Below are 21,478 nucleotides of genomic sequence, written 5' to 3'. Positions count from 1 at the left end.
ATTTAAATTTGGTTAATGATCTTACCTGGACCGAGGATCACCAGCAATAAGGTTTCCAAACTCTCCCAAAATGTAACCACCAACCTTCACCATATTCTCATGACAAGCTGGAGCCTGCAAAGCCTGTAAAAATGTAAAAAAAAAAAAAAGAAGATTATACATGAAGCACAGATTGAAATGGTGGTGATGATGGTGGAAGTCAGTTTTCTGGATGTGTGCAAAGGTGAACATCTGGTGCCATTTACCTCAAACACCGTCTTGGCTGCATATCCCTGCACATCGTCACGGTTAATGACGATCTGGATGACGCGGTACCACACTTCCTCACTGACATAATCGCCAGCGATGCGGATAAGGTTCAGGATAGTGTCCACATACCAGGAGTAATCTACTGCATATTTCTCTGCCAGGATGGCCACCTTCAGTACCTACAGACACAGCAGTTACACATTAAAATGTAGACCTGCTATGACCGAAGATCGTGGAGAAGATGATAAAAGGGACACACACCATTTCCTCTCTAATGGAGTAGTCGGCTGTCTCTAGGTAACTCAGCATCTCGGCCACAATCTGCTTGGCATTGCTGCGGTCACACATGGCATAAAGGAGGTCAGCAGCTCTCTGACGGACACTGACATCCCTCTCAGTCTGGCATTAAAACAAGTACAATGTAAATGTTAGTAGAAAAAAAAAGTGTCCATACATGATAAAGTAATTGATGTGCTATTTAAATATTTTTAGCAGTCAAAAAGGAGAGAGAGAAGCGTTGATTCTTAGGAATGCCAAAATCTAAACATTTACCTTCAGGGCATTGATGACTGTCTCTATGTGAGTTTTAACTGCCTCATGGGAAAATTCTGAGCTGGCGAGGGTGCACATGCTTTCCAGAGCCAAGTAGCGCAGGTTGGTCTCTCTATGCTGTAAGAACTGCCCCAGCTGGTTACATGCCCGGACAAGAAGATTCGGCTCGCTGTGGAGAAACATTGCTACTTTGAAAAATAAAGCCTCAAAACACCATAACAGATCATTTTAAACAATGGGCTAAACTCCTGATACACACACAAAACAATTTCCTTGTAGAAATCATTACAAATGTGTCAGTGTGCAATTATCCGTTACAGGCTTTTAGTTTTTCATGTGGTATTTCTAAAACAACAATGATATGTTTCTACATGTATACTAGGGTACAATGACTGTGTCACAAATGTGTTCAGTGGCACAGAGCTGCCCAATTTATTCAACCAGATGCACAGTGTATGCACAGCTAATGTAAATGTGATTTGATTAGTTTTTCGGTTTGGTCAGAATTTTATACCAGCCTATGCCTAGCTTTGATATCTAAATATTAGTGGTGGGCCGTTATCTGCGTTAATGTGCTGCATTAATGCGGGACTCTTATCACGCGATAAATACTTTTTTTTTGGTAATCTATTTTCAAAGTTGGGTTGGGAGCTGGGTCTATTCTACGCAAGCTATGATGACTTTTACCTTGATATTTTAGTGCGGATGTACACCTGACCGGTGAGCCGTCTGACAAAAAAGTGCCCTTCTGCATCAAATCAGCAGGATGCCTGACTTTAACTGCAGTTCGGCAGTTTCACTTTAACTCATGAACATTTCATTTATGCCCCAGTGACAAACATGCAAATAAGGAGTAAGGATTGGTGAGAGTGTTTTGGAATTTAATAACGCACGCCAAATGTAAAGAAAAAAAAAACTTCCGCATTTCGCAGTGTGTGTGTGTGTGTTTGTGCGTGCAGTCCTTTACTGACAGCCGCGTGTGTATCTTGTCAGAAAATATGGCAAAAAGTCCTTTATGACGGTAAAAGTTTGATCGCGGTGTTTACTTCAATAATGCCACTAATATAAGCAAACTCCACATGTCTTAATTACATTTCTGTTTAGTTCAGTTCTGCCCTTAGTCGAATGAGGGTGTTTAAAAAAAACAAAACAAAAAAAAAAAAAACTGTTTGGAGCTTATGTAGGCCTACATGTCTAAATTCATGTTTAACTGAATAAACAGTTAGTAAACACAAGTACATCTTATTGAAGATAATTTATTTTCATCACCAATTGTCATAGTAGAACAGTTCCTCAAGCAGTTTGTGATGCACTTTGGAAACAGGAGATGAGACCCTGGTCTAATGCACCACTTGGCTTGAGAAACCCGTTCTCAAAGACTTAATTATTTGGGTAGAACACATATTCTGAATGCCTTCGGCAGAATTCAAATGAGCCATTTTAAGCTAGATTAATTCTGAGATTAAACTAGATTTTAAAAATAGTCTATGCCCACCTATACTAAATATACATTTATTTTGTTCAAAAGGTGACAACAGTGAATAGTTTCCAAGTCGGAAAATGAGACAACAGAACAAGAACAACCAACTACTGAAGACAGCAAAAACAATAGACACTTGCATTGACCAGTACATGTGTGAGGGAATTAAAAATTGTAATTAAACAAATATAAAAACTTTAACTTAGAAAAAAACGACAATGAGGACCTGTGTTTGAACAGACTATCAAATGGTGTATACCTTGAAAGGCTGCAGGTTCATTAATGTAAAAAAAAAAGCTTAGCAAAGTAGATTTAGGATTTAGAAGAAAAAGTGCGATGAAGCAAACAGGCACCTGTCATAGTGGATGATGAGAGAGATGGCTTCAAACAGGATGGCATTCTTGGCATTAGAGTGCTGAACCTTCTTGGATTTGGGTGGCTCTTGGGCTTTGTTGAGGATGGTTTCCAGACACTCAACCAACCGTCCCTTCACAGCACCATCCTCAGGGGGTGGGTAACACTGCAGAAGTCGCAGCAGCTTGCAGGACAACCATGGGGCAGGAACAAAGTAGTAGGTGTAGTCCTGCAGGTCAGTGGAGGCTGAGGACACAATCTGAGAAAGGAAACCAATTGAATGAATCAAACAATTGAACATCAATCTGGGGTTCCAAACAATTTGTTTAAAAATATGTTTTTTCCCTGACTTTAACTGTACTAAGAACTACCATTTGTTGCACATCTAAGAAAAACTTGCAAGCAGAACAAAGGAAAAGACAGGTACAGAAACAATAAATTAAGAGTAGAGCAGGAATAGAAACAAGGTAGTGAGAGAAGTATGGGGTTTTTAAAGATTGTGTGGTTTAACAAAATAGTACCCATTTAGCTGACAAAACATTTTTTCTAAAAGTCTCTTATTAGACAAGACTTATTAATCTATATTTTATAAGCTGTGAGTTTGTAAATTATGATCTAGAACCTTAAGCTGTAGTTTATTTTTATAATCACTGGTGCTTATGTCAATTTCACACCGCATTTATAGACACGGCCAAATGCAGACAGTGCTCAGACAGCAACACATTAATATAAACACACATCACACACTTACCCTGCTGAGCCGAGACACGGCAAGTGACACACAGGTCTTGAACTCATCAGGATTCTTCTGGCTGAGACAGGTGATCAAAGAGATGGCAGCGGTGACTACACCCTAAAAGAAAAGAACATCAGAAACCAAAGAACACAAAATATAACCCCACAAAAACATGCATATTTTTGACAAGGATGTGTGAACATGATTAGGTTGTGGTTTCCTGCGTGCCAGACTCACCATGTGCTGGTCATTGAGCAGGTGCACCACTCTAGAGGTCCATTCACCCATGAGCACCAGGTCAGGGGAGGTCTTATACAAGCGGAGCAGACAGAGCGCGGCTGATTGCTTCACACTATCCATTGTGTCCCTGTTATTGGAATAGGAACTATATTAGCCATCTACTGCAGCCCTTATTCACTTAAATTAACTTATAAATAAATGAATGTTTAGGTCTTAAGTAACCCACACACACACTCGACCACAACACCAAAAGGGGTCAAATTCCCCCATACATGACATGAAATATATAAGTTATAAATAAGCTTTTAATTGATGTTTGGTTTGTTAGGATAAGACACTATTTAGTTGAGCAACAACTATTTAAAAATCTGGAATCTGAGAGTTTAAAATATTTAAAAACAGAGGAAAAAAAAGTTTATCAACAAAATATTAATCAAATTAGGATTTGATACATTTACAGTAAGAAATAAACTAAATGTCTTCATGGAAAATGATCTTTATTAATATTGTAATGATTTCTGACCAAAAAAAATAGATAAATAAAACTGCAGCTGTAACAATAATCCTGTTAAATGTTGTAAGGATTCACTTATTCGGTATCATCTGGGTCATAAAATGGTCTTGTCTATATACTCAAACTACCATTTGCAGCATCTTCAGACTCAATATTTTGATCACCCTGATAAGCACTTATTCGCCAAAGCCCCACAGTGACAATGACACTTTATTTGATTGCGTACAGTAATAACTCTGCAGCTAAAACTATTCAAGTCAGTTTAAGCTGTGATTATGATACTTCTTTATTTTATGATTGTGGCATTTACGAGTGAAATATCACATCATCATGGTGTATTAGACATTGGCTCCTTGAGGAACTGAACTTATTTGAATTATTGGTGGACAGGACAAATAAACTTGCACTATGCCCTTTGTTTTGTAGAATACTAATTTGATCGGTCAGACATGCAGTACACATTAATATTTTTAACCTCATTATTTAAATATTCTTATTAATATATTGAGGAACACTAAGAAGGTTTAATTTGCTTAAAATCAATATGCAGGTTTAATAAATATGAACTGTCTAATGTACTGTAACTAGAATCTACTGATGAAATTATATTATAAGTATATATTATATTATTATAAGTATATATTGTTTAAGTCTAAAAAGTGAAACACAAATTGTTTTATTTTGGATGGTTTACTTCAACTAAGCTAGAAGACGAAAAGTTACAGAACAAAAATTCTTGGAAATGGATAAAAAGGGTTAAACCTAATCGTTTTCATTGCACAAAAAGAATGCATGATTTCACTTTTCTTCCTAGTGACATAGTGAATTCACACTTCCTGTTTTATTTAACCTTTTTTTTCATCTCACACAATCTAGTTCCTTCTTTGTGAAGTCCTTCAGTCTAAATCCCCTTAACCTCTACTACAGGCTCAAGTCAGTGCTTACCCAGCCACAAGGATGCGTGGGATCTCTCCAGCGAAGGCCTCGGCCATCTCTCTGCTGCCCACATTGGCGATACAGTGCAAAGCCAGACACATGAAGGTGGGGTTACGGCTGGAGAGGTCATTCTTGATGGCATTGTTAATCAGCCTGATCAGTTCACTGTTACTGTTCACCAGCACAGAAATGAACAGATAACCCTGGAGAAGCCAGAAAGAGGAAGAAGCAAAAAGAAGTTATACTCTGTTTTGCACAGACTCTGGGCAAATGAGTGTTGGGTAAAGCTAAAATAAGGACAGCGTCACTGAAGAACTGTCATCTTCAAACAGGCTCAGAGTGGCAGTGCTGCAAGCTCAGTGGATAAGCACTAAACCACGAGAGAGAGATTTTCCCCCTCGCTGAGCTAATGCGTCTCCCTCACAGCTGCAAGGGCTGAAGCTCGGTTAAATTGCCTCTTTTCCACTCTTGCTGCATGGTGATGTTGTACGTGCTTGTACATTCTGGAAGTCTGGAGGAAATGTGTCTTGCAAGATGATAAGGATCAACTGATCTGAATTCTGCTACAATAAGCTAGCAAAAATCAATCATTTGCTTCATTTGGTGCATCTAAGCACCATTATTGAAGTTTGTGAAAATATAAACTAAAAAAAGCACTTCACCTTATAAGCTTTTGCATTCTTTCTTGCCTGTTTCAGGAAAAAGTTGGTTTTCGGTGTTCTTTTTCCCTTATTCTGTCATGTACAATTTATGCAGGAAGATAGAGACAGACTGTCTTAAAAACAATAAGTTAATGGGCACCTATGATGAAAAACCTCTTTTGTAAGCTGTTAGGACAGAACTGTGTGTAGGTATAGTGCGTCCACTGTCAAATTTTAATGATATAAAGATAATAATTCTCTTTAATAAATTTTCTGATGTTAAAATAGGATCCAAATCCCTCCCATTTAGAGGCCCTCCACAACGTGACCAGGAGTGCAGTTTCCCTGCCCACAGAACTGATTTACAGCCACGTATTAACATGTCTTGCGTATAGTAACGCGTATAATCATATTAAGAAGACAGGACGTGTGCAAAGCAACTGGGATCAAAAGATCTGTTTAGCTCACTGTGATCATCAATCATCATCAAATGTGATCAAGAATGAGTTTTAGAAGTTTAAAATGTTTTTAAAACAGTGCATGTTTCTAATGAATCACAGTGTTTTTACCGTCTTTATCACTACAGCAGTATAGTGTCAGTACAATTATAAAAGACGCTTCAATCCCGGTTTGTGGACGTTAAATCAGGATTATTTTGTAAATTAGCATGACGGATATCCATACAGCAGTGGATATTAATAAGTATCCTGTCACATTTGCCTTGCAAACAGTGCAAAATTAAACGCATGCTGTGTGCATGCGTCTGTGTGTGTGCACTTGAACTTTGTAACGACATTTTGTGTGACTAATCCTTGCAAAAAGACTTGAATTAACTCAACAAATACATTAAATAATCATTGGGAAAGATCTTGTTGTAGTATTTCTCACAAACGCTATGTGAGATCTGCTTCCTTCATGTCTGTCACTGTGCTACTTATCTGACACAGCTGGAAACTGAGGCACATTCTGACAGGCATGTGGGAACAGTGGGCAGTGAAAACCAGCAAAAAAAGGCACAGGCACCAAAACAGCTATAGTGTTTTCAGAGCTGAAAATTACAAATTTCTGAAAGGTATAATAAATAATCTGATGGAGCTAAAACTTTTACAGACACATTGCGGAGACACAAAAGACTTGTATTAAATCTTGAAAAGGGGGTAAAATAGGTGCCCTTCAAAGGAATAAATTACACCGATTAAACGGTTGTTACTTTCCTAACCCCAAGTAAGTTTGTTTGTTTGGTCTACCTCAAAAAAACATTAAAGAAATTGTTAGCTTAGCATGTAGTCTTGATTAAAAAAAAATGACATCTACATCTTTGAAATCCTGTGGGTGAGTAAATTAAAAAGCAAACCTTTATTTTCCAGAGAACTAGCTCTTGAGCACAATTAAGAGTTTTTGCTTGTTTGTAATTTTTTTGAAAACCAATTAGAGAAAATTTTTAGCGACAAAATTCTACTTTCATGATGTACTGCTGGTAAAATGTAATACCATCTAGTAGAGCAAAAGCTAATGAACGTGTGGAAAAGATTAGCTAGAGGTTGTGACTCGTTATTTAGGTTAACACACCAAAACATACCACTGGGTGACCTAAATCAGGTTTCGAAACAGTTTTAATGTGCATTTAAATATTACTTTAGTCTAAAAGCTTTGGTGTACCAGGTGGAGTTGTATATGAGGATATTGAAATCTTCTTCTCATTTCTTTGAAAAAGCTTGCTATAGTTTCGGGCTGGGCTCATGGGAAATGAGGATTGAATGTATTTTCCCCGTATGGGAGGAGCAGGTCAAAACAAGATGACATCACCACATTCTTCAGCATTATACACAAAGATCTTGCTGTGAAAAGGACTTTTACTAAAGGATAACAAGATACATGACCTAATTTTTTTTCAGTTAACAGCAATGTATAAAAATGCAGTAGGAAAAAAATATCTGAATATATCTGCAAGCCCTCCACAATTCATTCACACTATGTAAATTTCCCTCATTTTGCATTCAGAAGATTACACAAAAACAAATGCTATGACCATGTGGTGTTTAGTGACAACATGTGTTATGAGCTAGTTTGCATTTTAAATGTTACTTCAATGCCTTTCCTTTTCAAGGGGAGAGATAAGCTGAGTCAGAATGGCCCTCGGTTTGTTGTCCTTTTCGTACTGAAAAATGCATAGATTGCCCAGATTCTGCCCCGCTTCTGTCAGTGTTCCCCCGTGGAGAGCTGTGTGGCTGATGGGAATGTGGCTGCTAGAGTGGGTGTTTGATCAGCAGGAGATAATTAGACCTCATGGTAGGTCTACATGGCATGGAGTGCCACTAAGCCTCTCTGACAAGCTAAAAACACATCTGTTGCTGACTCTCACTAGCTGAAGCCACATTCATCAGAGAGGTCTAGCTGTTTACACATACAACTTTCTCAAGAGTAAACTGTATCCTCGGTTAAAATTTCCATACATTTGCATCTTTACTGTTTGAGTACAACACTTGAGTTGGTGGGATTTGAAAATTTTTATAAAAGAAGACTCACCATAAAGCATTTGGAAAAAATAAAAAGATAAACCAGGAATACAGTGAATTATTTTTACTATTTGAAATAACCGTTTTCTATTTCAATACATGTTTTTAACATATGCAATTTGTTCTGGTGAGGACAAAGTTGAATTATCAGCAAGAATTACTCCAGTCTGCAGTGTCACATGATACTTCAGAAACTACACTATTATGCTGATTTGGATTATTGTTGAATCAATGTAAAACACAGCTTTGCTGCATAGTATTTGTGGACAATGTGGTACTTTTTCAGGATTTGTTTTGATAATACTAGTTTAAAATAACCTTATTCTGAAACAAAAACCTTTAACAAAATTATAGATCTATTCATGTTCACACATTTGACCAATTAAAATGTATCCTGCTGAATAGTTTTTTAATGCACCAATCTTATACTTCTAAATCATGTAATAAAATAGTAGTTATACACTGAAGGCCGTTCACTCGGCACACTGGATCTGTATGTTCTGACACTGTAGACAATATCCTGCATATCAGTTGCTCGTGTAATGACTTGCATGTATCTCTTTTTGTAGACATAAGAGAGAGAATGTGTTAAAATAAGAACAGCAAAAACTGAAAACATTTAGATTCTGTTAAGGTCAACTAAACTCAGGAATGTCAAATATAGCATAACCACTAAGAGGTGTTATATACTGTAAATTTGTTACCACATATCCTAGCTAACTCACAATTCAACATTTGTAAATGCAATATGAATGCCAGTACAAGCAAATTTATCAGGACACTAGGGCTGGGCCATAAAATTGGTATCTGTATTCATTCACCAAACACCATTGTCAATATCAATAAAAACAAAGATTGATTTGAAGCTTCAATATGAAGTGCTATAGTTTTATTAAAATGGAGCTGCCAGGCATGCACTTTGGAAGCATTGCCAATCAGCTTAAGGTATGCACAATGTACATATGGTAACGACTCACACATGTAGTGCGTACTTAAACATCTAAACTTTTCTGAATGCCACGAATCTGAACATTTCCAAATGCTATAAACGTGCATCGGATTGTCATCCTCTAAGTAAACAGTTGATGGTTGCCTAGTTATGAGAGACGCCAGGGGAAAATTGAAAGTAAAATAGAAAATGGTGAAGGAAACCACAAGCTCGCACCTGTCACTTCAGGTAAGAATAACAACACACACAAAAGTTTGATTGCGCCAGAGTGGCTTTTTGGTTTCTTTTCTTGTGCATCCAGCCACTAGCACCCCATCTGAAAGATCTTTTAGCATAGAGGCAATTAAGTCATCCAACTTCACAATTTGTTATGTTGCAGTATGTATTCAAATAATGATGGCTGGTGCCTTTATTTGAAAGCTCAGATTTAATAATCATAATTTCTTTTGAGGTTTGAGGTTAATTTGAGGTTTTAATCTTAAAGTTTGCTTTGATTGTTCAGCATTTGCACCATTGCACACGCTTTGTGAAATTCTGTTTATCAAGTTTAAGAGTCTGTTTAACACTTATGTTTATTTTATTATAAAGAGATCAGATATTTTGTATAAATATTTTTGTTTAAACTGTTTGCCTTAGTAACGTTGGTAAATTAAAATAAAGTGGTTTTAAAAAAATCCTAATATTCCTAAATATATTGTTAAAAAAATATTCATTATCAATATCAAATTATATGAAACATGATATCATGGTAATTTTCTTGCAATATCGCCCAGCCCTTGACACTACTGTATTTTTTGTACTTATTAAATCCAAACCATATCAAAAATGTGCGATTTACTAATAAAGTAGTTTACTGTATAACCGTCACAAAACGCCACTGTAGACATATTAAGAAGTGGTCACTAAATATACACCATTACACCCTGTAACTACTGTCATATTTTGCTTAATTTCCTTACAGCTTTGGCTGCTTCACATATGAACCCTGCAATTACTTTGCTTGTGAGTGGCAGAAAAGTGTGCAATAACGTACTACAAACACATAGCTAAACAGACACTCACAAAATCAACAGTGTTGCAATCCCAAAAAAATAAAAGACATTTTTAAAGCTTAATACGGACAATGACTTACAATCTGTTTCTCTGTGTATTTGTTGGAGCTGAGCAGGTTGACAGCCTCCATGTGGCCGAAGTCGATGTCATGGCCGAGAAGGAAGATGAAGAGCAGCTTGCACACATACTTCTTCTTGCTGTATCCATCCAAAGCCTTGTCTCCTTTAAACTTTGAGCGGATGTTGGCTAACTCTTTATTTATGCGTTTGATCTCAGCTTCCTTACTCTTACCTGAGAAGAAAAACAGAAAACACACAGACTTCAGCTCACACTGCAGAGCAATTGTTTATCACTGGGTGATCTGAACATAGCAAGAAGCAACATGAGCTGACAAAATGCCCAGCTGCTGCTTGAATCTCACCACAAATGGAGATAAGTATTTGCATTCACCACAACACAGCTTAGACTGTATAACTGTGCTGAGCTTTTCAGTCCAATCAATGCATTTCGACTTGACATCATTTCAGCATTCAATTATACTTGCAAGATCTGTATAAAATTGTGGCTATTAAATATCTGAAATTATTTCAAAGATGTTCACAATTTAACTTAATTAAATTTTTTTTAAAGAGACATTGTTTGAGATTAGAAATGTGTGATTACCAATATTATAAGAGCTAGTGCACCGAAAAAGAAAGGATGGCTGAATAAGCAGATGATGATAAATGAGGAGGACAGGAAACCAGGAAAGACGACAGGAAATAGCAACATTTCTCGTGGGCTGGGGGTTACACAGGATAAAGCCCCTGGAATGATTAGCCTAAGTGCCAGTGTGTAAAACTATTTCAAGCTTCCCCCTTATGGCTAACAAAATCAGAACACACACACATACATTTAGACCCTTGCATGATAAAAAGTATATTCTTGTGAATATGCAAACAAAAAAATAAACATTTTGCAGTTTAAATCATTCGGTGTAATGCAAACTGGTAGGCTGAATCATTCTAGTTAAACGTGACCAGCTTTATTAGCTGAAAATATTTAAAACTTTGAAAGGAAATTTTAAAGATTTGTGTATTTTGCTGGTGCTTTAGAAGAGTATCTGCCAAAACAAGTCAAATCTAAAGCACAGTTGGCTTTAATGGCTTAATCCCCTTATCAAATCGAAGGCTGTGACTCATTTAAATAAGTCTGTTTATGCTGCATGTTTCAAAGGAAAGCGCAGCGTTTTTTCACACGTTCACTTAGTGATCTAGTGTTTTTAACATCTGAGTATGCACATTCATTCTGTTCTAAGTAACCATAGCAAATTCCATGAGTGCATCTCAATCACCTCATTTGTAAATCAGTATATCATGCAAACTAATTCAACCACTGCACTGGCTCACTTTACATGGGGCACGAATGGTGAAAGAAAAACATCTTCCTTGTAGAATATCATTACTGGCATTTATAAACAAAACAACAGAAGAACTGATATTTTACACATGTTTTTAATGCCATTAAATGCTACATTATATATTAATTATTTGTTACAACCTTCAACATTTCAGCTATTAAATGGGTCATGAAACCCTGGACTGAAACACATTAGTGTGTGTTGAACAATTAAGGCAATATTTGCACCTGTTAGCTTTAATTGTAGGCAACAACTGGCTAATTTGAGCTTTTTCTCCCTATATTCATCTTCTATGTATAAAATCTTTATTGGGTCAGCTTCACTGGTGATATTGTAGCATAGGACTGTGACATCAGTGTCTAATTATTAAAGGGTTTTCTTATCCTATGAAAAGAGCGGCTTCTGAATTATTTGGTCATGGTTATGGGTTGCGATGCTGGTATGGTATTTAGGACTTCAAGTCTGTACTGAAATTTTATGATAAGAGTATTTCCCGCTCACAATTTGGGATTTGAAATGCTGAGTGGATTCTTGATTACTGCTCATCAGCCATTGAGTTCACACGATAATCACTAGTTTACGGAGGAATTTAATGACGATTGGAGCGTTTGAAATAGGTATCTAAAGCTGATTGGCACTACTTTCAAACATTTTAGAGCGGGATGAATTTCCTGTGCTTTCAAAGCAGAGAAGCGTCTAAGTTTTAAAATAAAAACTCTTAAAATACAAAACCTTGAACTTTAAGTGTTACCTCTGATTTTTATTCAGAATAGGCCTCTGACAGATCACCAAAGCTCGCTCTCTCCTCTTTCTCTCCCTCATCACAATCCCTCTTTTACCTGTTGCCCACAAATTTACATGCCCATTTAAGTGGCTTTTTTTTTTTTTTCCAATTCATATAAATTCACTTGATTCATGTTTTGTGCTTCAGAACTACAGTTAAGGATACATGAGCATCAATACTCTACAGGGATCAAACGTTTCAGGGCACTGAAAGAAATCTGTGATTGAGACTAAACCCAAAATTGTAGATTCACTGATTAAAGACCAGATTAAAGGCCAAATGCACAAATAAGATTTCAGTTTTTACCCAGGTAACGTTTATTTGTTGACTTGGTTTGGGTTTTGTCACTAAGAACTTTTACCACATGGCTACTCTGCTCTGAAACAAGTTTTATTTTGGGCTAGAGATCGCAAAACCAAACTGAACCGATCAGCTGTAACTAAGCAACATTTATGATGCAAAGTTATGATAAATGCCACAAGGGGTATCAAAATTAATTGAGGCAATGTTTTATCTCCTCTCTCTGCTGTTACAACAATAACGTTACTTGTGGATCCAGACATGAGTATGTCTGCAGAGCGGGTTTTCTCCACCGCGTCACCATCTATAATGAATTAGCTGATCGCCTTGGTCGTTTAACATGAGTGTCCATGTCGCTGTTTGCTAAGCCACTGCAGCACCAGAGCTGTGCTGACTGATAGAGCCAATTGCAGTCTTTTCAGTTGAGCGCGTGATAAACCATAGGTGTTTAAGAACTCGCTCGACAACGCTCAAAAAGTGGGATAATAATTGCATTTGTTTGTTTTCTATAAATGCTCATGTTTTTCTGAGCATGCCCTTGAGCTTTGTTTGATACATTTAAAAGAGTTTTCTTTGAGCAGGTAAAATTACAGTACATATATCTGACTGCTTGTATTAAAGGACAAAATTTTATTACAAATAATATATAAATATTAGGGGTGATCGAAATTTATGCTCAATTTTGATTATCGAATCCAAAAATAGAATCGTCGATGCTGCCACGCCCCCATGTCACATCAGCTTGGCTTGCCAAGTGGGAAAATAACAGGCTTGTTGAAGTGCTTGTTAAACTGCAGAAGCAGGAGACCCGTCGACAGAGCTTAAACCCTCTCCTCTTTCAATGAAGTCGCCGGTGTGTAAGCATTTTGGATTTCCAGTGAGTTATGTTGACAACGTTCGTGTTGTCGACAAAAAAACACAGTTTTGCAAGCTCTGTTATGTACGTATTACTTACAGTTCGTCCAATAGACAACACCGGCATAGCGATCCTCCACCCGCCCCCGTTGCAAATCCGCTCGCGAAAAGTACACACTCAGGCCCCGTTTACACTGTCTTTGTTTTTAATTGGCATTTTAGAACGACAACGATTTGACATCCACAGTGGCGTGTAGCATTTCTGAGCAGCCCTCCTTCCTCTCTACCTCTGAAAATGCACATCACGTGACCACACAGACACAGACGCACTCACAGCTATGCGCTCGAGAGAGCAGGTCCAGTCAGTCAGAGGATTGCCTCAATCTTTCACTCAATTGTACTTGGTCATTTTAGCGAACACCTCAGATACTGTTGGCTGGTTCCTGTTGGTTGTGCGTCTTTTATACCGACACCATTATAACGACACATTGACAGGTGGTAATTATGGTTGTATCTTGCCTTTATTCATTTACTGTATGATTAGTTTATGGGTAAAACAAAGACCATGCAGGTCAGGTAGTTTAAACGGTAGGCTACAAATAATTAATTGGTCATTAATTAATTAATTATTCATAATCAAAAATCGAATCGAATCGTGCCTTTAGAATCAAAAATGTAATCGAATCGAGGATTTGGAGGATCGTGACATCCTTAATAAATATAAATGAGAAATTTTTAACCCAAGAATTATTGTGTTGCTAAAATAAAATATCAAATTGTGTATAGAAAGCAGTCAATGCACCGTGATGCACAGAGATATTGAATTGAACCGAACCAATAGCATGATAATCGTAACGAAACCAAACCGTGAGACCAGCGTAGATTCACACCCCTAAGCCACACTGAAAGCCTTTTATAGTAAAAGCATTTGAGATAAAATGCTTATCCAACTCAGAGAGAGAGCACAAAGGTGAATTCTGCTGACTCTCATGAGAAATGAATCAAACTAATATGTTGTTCATAGGGCTGAATTATAAAATCGACATAAAACCTCATTTGCGATTTAGTAATAGCTGCGATTGTCTTGCACATCATGTGAGAAAAGTACGATGATGTGATCAGCAGGAAATTTCCTTTAGAAGGTCAGAGGGCACTTTCTTTTTTGTGAATCACACAGAACAACCAAATATGCAGTCAAAACCCAGGAAATACTAGTCTATGGAAAATCCTTATAGTGTAGCATCATCTTTTGTTTACCCTGCTTCCACTCGATTCACCGTGATTAACAAACAAATGACCAAGAAAACATTTGGTTTATCAGACTTATTCTTATAATTTTCCTGATAATAAAGAAAGTAATTTTGGAAACCCTGTCACCATAAAAATGCTATCATGAAATATGTTGTGTGCTTTATTGTGTGTAGGAGACATCATTTCACAGAAGCATGTGCACTCAAGTTCAACATTAGCAACGTTCACTACAAAGGGCCATAGTTCACTGTTTGCGTAGCTTTTCAGATGTCAATATTGCAGCATGATTATTTGAGATTTGACTACTGCATGATGATATCGCATGAAATATTTTGCGTAGCTTGGCATAAAACCATGGCTTTGTGACTGTAGTAAACTCTGCTCCAGCTGAACCCATGCCGGAGATTCACAACCAATATTAGAGCTAGCTTTATAGACAACTGTGCACGACAATCATATGTGACTAACTGTGCAGCCCCAATGTTTCATGCAATTCCGCTTGCTATCTTTGTCATCCTATGCAGTCCAGAGTCAATCACAAACTCTAGACTAAACCTTGAGTTAACAGAGAAGGTTTAGCCTGTATCAAGCACTATGAAACCACTGATGTAAACCCGATTATGTTTGTTTGTCAACTCTAAACCTACTCTGACTGCAACTCAGAGTTTGTTTAACTAGCTTCATGCAACCGACCACTGAACTATAGAGTGGAGCAGGATACACATTCTACTCTCAAATTTGCATAATGTGCAACATTTTAATGGGCAAATAAGTTAATAGGCAAAATCTGTTTACACAGGAATAGCAATTCCATCAAATTACACCAAAATAAAAGCAATATGAAATTAAAAAAAAAAAAAAACTTTTTATAACTGAAGAAAATAGGTCAAAAGTACTGTAATTTCACTAATGTAGCTCAAAGCATAATAAAAAAAAAATCTGAAACATTTATTGATTTTTTTTTTTTTTTACAAAATTCGGTTCAAATGTAGACAGATTACAGATTATATGCAGGAATCCTAAAGGAAATTTTAATACCTTTTTTAGACTTTTTAAAAGACCTTCTCAGAATATTTTAAGACCTCATCGCAACTTCAAGTTTTAATCACTATCAAAATTTAACTTTTAAACTGTTGATAACTGTAACTTTTTAACTGTAGTTAAATAAAGCAATGGAGCACAACCATGCAACAGAACTCAGATAAGCTTGGAAGAAACAAAGTTTAAAAGAATAAATTACACCGTTGTCTTCAGCCACAGGCTTCAGCCACTGTTTAAACTCGTCTTTCTCCAACCAGGAGTACGCAAACTTACATTTTCCCATTTTGCCCTCTGTTTTGCTCTGGTTTCCCTACATGTGGGAGAGCGTCACATCACCTTTCTGCATTTATCGTGAATTACGTGACATCACCTGGGCGGAAGTGCTTGGCCGGATGCACCCCGGTCTGAACTAATTGCGTGGATCGAGCACGCCGTTGTTAATATTAGGAGGAAAATAAATATGTTTATGCTTTTTTGGTGTTAAACACTTTGGACAGCGCTTGAACAAAATTTAAAACCTTGTAAAACGCGATTAAGACCTTTTAATACCTTTTAAGGGCCTTAATTTTCTGATAATTGATTTATCAACTTTTAATAATTTAAGATCCTGAGGACACCCTGGATTACATTGCAAAAAAAATTATATAGTTCCCTTTAGATGGGCCAAGGTCCCCTCACCACAGTCTCAACAAATCCTGGGAGAAACTGCAACATTTTCCACTGCCTCAAAACCATCTCCACACAGGTGGTCCTTTTCTTAATATTCCCTCCATCAATCACTGTTAGGAAAATCTTTAGATTTATTATTTTATTCCAATGTTACTTGCGCACAATGGATAAATTGAAAAAGGTATAAACAAAGGTCGGAGCCAGTCCAACCTTTTGTGTTTTATGAATCTCTACACCTACCACAAAGCTCTAAACCTAACCTCACAATGACCTGTTACGTTTTATTAACATACACCTACCCCAACCCTAAACCCAACCTCACAGTAAACTGTTGTGTTTTAATGTCTACCACACGTACACCAACCCTAAACCCAGCCTACTTGTGGCGTAATCTCTCCTATTTGGAGATCTCTGGGCTGCAGCGATACCTACATGGATAAAGATGCTTTGCTTTGGATTCGCATTTTTCAAAAAGGGATTTGATGACATCTTATTAACTGCTGAAACATAAGATAATGTTCAGAGAACCAAAAAAGTGCCATTTTGAACCGCTATAAATACATTAGTGCTGACATCATGTTTTTGTGGACTATGAAGCCTGCAACCTCTTTTCTAAACAAAAAGTATCAAAGAGTACTATTAGAATCTGATCCACACACAAAACATTCTTTCATTTCCAATGCACAAGTCAGACTCTCTGTTGACCATGCAGGCAGGCTTTTACTGGTGTTGTAGTTTTAGCAATTCCTACAATTGAAATTGTTTTACAATGCAATTTTTGATGAATTAATTAACATGACATTTACAGTTATCACAAGCTATCTTTTTAGAAATTGTAATGGAGTCATCCACCTATTTTTTTATGCTGGCCACAATGAAGGATCAAATTAGTTTATCGACGCATTAATAAAGTGATTCTACCAAACTAACTTGACATAGCTGTAAGTGGCATGGGGTCAACATAATGTTTCCACAATTTACAAAAAGTTCGAGCTGTGTAATGGCTGGCTTATTGGTGTGAACGCTTGCAGTAAAATGTGATGTGATTGCATATGAAGCCAACAACACCCATCATTGCTAAATCTCAAAGCAAGAGAATAAACATGGCAAAGAATTTTTTTTTTTTACATTTAGATGCAAGCAAGATTGCTGGAATGAAACATCAAGTGTCTTAGACCGCACAGTACTAAAAACACATACACCTAATGTGCTCTGTAATGGACAAGCTAACAAAAAAAAAACTAACTGACTTCAAGGCATTGATAACTTAAATCTTTTATTCGTTTTGCTCAGCTCATAATGACCTCAAATCAAATGTGATTACGCATTTGAAAATCGTTTTCTGAAGTAGCATTTTTCACTCACTAGCACACAAAGCTGAAATTAAATATATCTGAAAACAGATCACTTAAGTAGTGTCAGCTATCAACGAACATCTGAGAAGAATAGCAATTAATGAATTATACATTGAACATATCCCTTAACTACCAAACACCCACAAAGCGCTCTGATGTCATCGGGTGACACTCCAAAAACTAATAAATCACTGAGCATGGATTGTAAGAAAATTCATACATTTGATTTTGATTTTATAAGCTATAAAAGAAAGTACAGCATGAAAGATGGGTAGTGGGTAGGGCCAAACCGAATCAGCAGACATTTTGGAAGAAGATTTTGCAAAAACAAATCTGCAGATTTATCCAGAATGAGTTTGGGAGGATCATAACTAAAAACTTAACATATCAAATGTTTTTCAACATTTACTATACAAATCTAATTAGATCTGCTTTGTTTATTAAACAAGTGGGTCCCTAATATAAAATGTCTACTAAAAGACTAAAATATGACTTGAATATGAAATTAACATTTTCATATGAGTCAATAATATTACTGAAATTAATTTAAAAACTGGACAGACATAAACGTATGCATATTTACACAAGTAAATAAATAGACTCAATGATGGGCTAAAAATCTACGGATTTCTGCGCGTGAAGATTCCATATGGTCCTATTAATGGGATACAACACAGGCTGATGAGCTGTGATGAATTGATTAAATGAATAAAAATATGTATAAATATTACGTATAAAAGCAATAAATCTTTGTGACACTGTATATTGATGACATATAAATAATAATAAATAATAATTAAACCATAATAGTACTGTGCCATGTTTTGATATATCTTCAAATGTCATACTGACAATCAATCAGATTGTAACATGTTTGTGTGCAAATCGGACAGTCATTTTCACAAACATATGCATTATACATCAAGCCTTGATTCTGTTATTTTTTGTATGCAAAGATGTGTGCATAAGATCCCTATAAAATGTGCATATAAAACAATGCATGCCAAAAAACAACAATCTCACAAGATTCCTGGAATTGTGTGCATGTGTGGTGCCAAAATATGATGCAAGATACAAACTACACTACTCAGACCAAGCCCTCTGGTTCCAATACTAAACATTTGGGCAAAACAAATGACTATCATTTATATCTTGTTATTCAAATGACAATAAACCTATTTTACAATGATCAACAGAAAACGAAAAGCAAAAAATACACCAGCATAGATCTTATTTTGTGCCATTCTTTAAAACCCTTAAAAATGCATCAAGTAACTGTTATCAAACTCAACAGCAATCTTTAAGAGGTAAAATTGAAGGTACAAAACAGGCAGATGCAGAACACCAGAGATACATCTTAACAAGATGACCCTCCTATAACGCTTAGCTCAAGGCGACAGCTTGATAACTGGATTATCGTGAAAAACACAACTGAAACGTGTCCTGTTGGCGAACAGCGATATCAACTGCTATCCAGCAAGTCAAGGTGACGAGAGACAAGACATGCTGGATAGCCGATCTGCAGAGGAAAGACGCGGTTTTCGGTGGCGGCCTAGCGGACTGTCTGCCGATGTAGCATCACTCCATCATCACCGGAGCTAAAGCTAACGGGCCTCAGAGATCAGCGATTACTCTCCTGATCTCCCTCATCAAGCGCCACTGATCTGACTGGCATGATTCACCCCGGCTAGAAAGCACAGCGAAGCAATGCAGAACAGAGCAGTTTGATTCAGCGTAGGGCGTATGTAGGAAGAGCTGAACACAGATGTTTGCGTTAGAAAATGACTAATGGTGTTTGAGTGTGACAGGGGCACTTACAGTTCCTGATGTCCGAAATGAACACCGCTAATCCTCGCATTCCGTCTCCTTTCGACACAGCCGGCATGTTTGCAGGGTTCTTCTCTCCAAGCCGGCTTCAAGACGAAATAAATGACTTTCAGATGTTCAGAGGTGCAGGTTTGACTGGCGCTGGGTGAGTTCGCCGAGCTAGTGAGCTAACTATCACGAACTCAAACACTAGCAGCAATTTAGCCTTGAATTGAATTTGAAACGCTCGTTAAACACAAAAATAACACCGCGAGATTATTCAGGGGTAAAAGAAGTGAGTGCTGTGAGAGAGAGAGAAGCTGGGGAGTCGGCGCGACTGGGGTTTCCGTTGGCTAACGTTAATTCATTCAATCCCGTGAACTCTCTTCAATGGGAAAGCGATGCGAGGCATAAACTTACGTTGCGACACGAGCTAATTTAAAAAACAAGCCAACGTGTTGATTTAACTGACGGGTACGCACCTAAATGTCGATGGTGCTAAAATATCAATTGATACCTCTCTGACTTTGAGTCACGCACGGCAAGCTAGCCAAACAGCTAGCGAGCTGGGCTAGCTCTATCAAATGTTAGAATACATCACCCAAAGGACCGCGATAGGACAACGGGGAATCCTGCTTCTTGACGAACTAATCTGACAAGCCTGTTTCTCGACAGAAAGGTGAATATTGGCTATAATTAGTCGTCAATTATGTACGAGACTTTTCGTTCGGTCGGTGTTCCCGGACGGAGCTCGTGACAGAACGGCCACCGAGCTCGCTCTTGCGCTTCCTCCACACAAGTCCCGCCTCCTGCTTGTTTCTCTTCATTTAATTGGCTAGTTACACTTTTGTCTCTGTCATTCGCTACTTGATTTGTCCGCTTATACATCAATTAAAATTGATAACTATTCTAATTGGCTTGAAAACAAGATCGGCACTGTTGAAAGTATCAAAGTGCAAGTATGTGGGAATGGTGATAAGTTGGCAAAATAGAGGTTGTAAATGGCACTAATTCCATCTGACGATTGCTGTTCCTATATTTATTTGCAATAGTGTGCAATTTAATGTGTGAAAGGAGAGAAATTACTTTTTCTGCTTAACAGAACTGTTTGGGAAAATATCTAATTGCGATTTGTCTGACAGAGATTGCAATATGATTTCTAATTTAATTATGTGAAGTAAAGCTTTAGCTCAGTATTGTCAACAGTATGCAGCACTCACTTGTCCAATGATCTAAACTAATTAAATCTTACAGTTTTTGAGGCATTTTCTAAATCTCTTTAATTAAATTTAGCATTTAAGGCAATATCAAATATGTTTATTGTGGACAATGGTGGCCAATTCAGTTAGGTACCCACTGCAGTATAAATAAATAAATTAAAAAGATAAAATATGTTGAATATATTATTAATAAAATTACACATTTGATTTGTTTACAGCATTCGTTGCAAATATGTTTGTTTTTTTCAACAAAGTAAGCTATATTTGATGATGCATAACCATCTTGTACATGGTAAATAAATATATTTTCTTTTTGTATGGTCTCTGTTACAATTCACCAGGAACTGAACAATGTTATATAATGTAAACTTTGATTTATAGGAACTATTCATCAAAGAAAAAGTGTCATGGCAATTGTTTGCCATGATACATAAATACAAGATCATATTCTCAAGAATGTTGTCCAAACAATATTATTTCCTGTTAAGTATGAAAAATGAAAAAATTACCAAACTAACTTTTTTTTCTCATAGAAGATGTAACAAGGAGGACATTGGTCTTAATCTGAGCTAAATCCC

At 36.9% G+C, this 21,478-nt stretch overlaps 2 protein-coding genes and 1 long non-coding RNA gene across 9 annotated transcripts in view; 1 reads left to right on the top strand and 2 right to left on the bottom strand.

The window, feature by feature from the left end:
* The window catches only part of ap2a1 (adaptor related protein complex 2 subunit alpha 1), a 34,457-nt gene extending 14,017 nt beyond the window's left edge, over positions 1–20,440 (bottom strand). For all 6 annotated transcript variants that reach the window (XM_087244733.1, XM_087244734.1, XM_087244735.1 and 3 more), the window contains exons 1-10: positions 19,693–20,440; positions 10,300–10,511; positions 5,071–5,264; positions 3,609–3,738; positions 3,387–3,488; positions 2,635–2,894; positions 802–970; positions 511–648; positions 246–428; positions 26–123 (exon numbers count right to left, since the gene is read on the bottom strand). In XM_087244733.1, coding sequence (XP_087100859.1) covers positions 26–123; positions 246–428; positions 511–648; positions 802–970; positions 2,635–2,894; positions 3,387–3,488; positions 3,609–3,738; positions 5,071–5,264; positions 10,300–10,511; positions 19,693–19,759 — 1,553 coding nt within the window. In that variant the 5' untranslated portion in view covers positions 19,760–20,440. The remainder of the gene's footprint in view (positions 1–25; positions 124–245; positions 429–510; positions 649–801; positions 971–2,634; positions 2,895–3,386; positions 3,489–3,608; positions 3,739–5,070; positions 5,265–10,299; positions 10,512–19,692) is intronic.
* Positions 1–21,478, bottom strand: part of tbc1d10b (TBC1 domain family, member 10b) — a 442,453-nt gene that overhangs the window by 415,288 nt on the left and 5,687 nt on the right. The window lies entirely within an intron of this gene.
* Positions 10,336–17,069, top strand: LOC147845667 (uncharacterized). The gene is made up of 3 exons (XR_015480982.1): positions 10,336–12,276; positions 12,491–13,362; positions 14,288–17,069. It is a non-coding gene; the product is annotated as an uncharacterized LOC147845667 (long non-coding RNA).

The sequence above is a fragment of the Danio rerio genome, chromosome 3 (assembly GCF_052040795.2).
Source record: "Danio rerio strain M-AB ecotype USA chromosome 3, GRCz13ab, whole genome shotgun sequence".
Lineage (NCBI taxonomy): Eukaryota > Metazoa > Chordata > Actinopteri > Cypriniformes > Danionidae > Danio > Danio rerio.
Note: the sequence above shows the minus strand (reverse complement) of the source record. Positions and strands in the feature narration are given on the sequence as shown.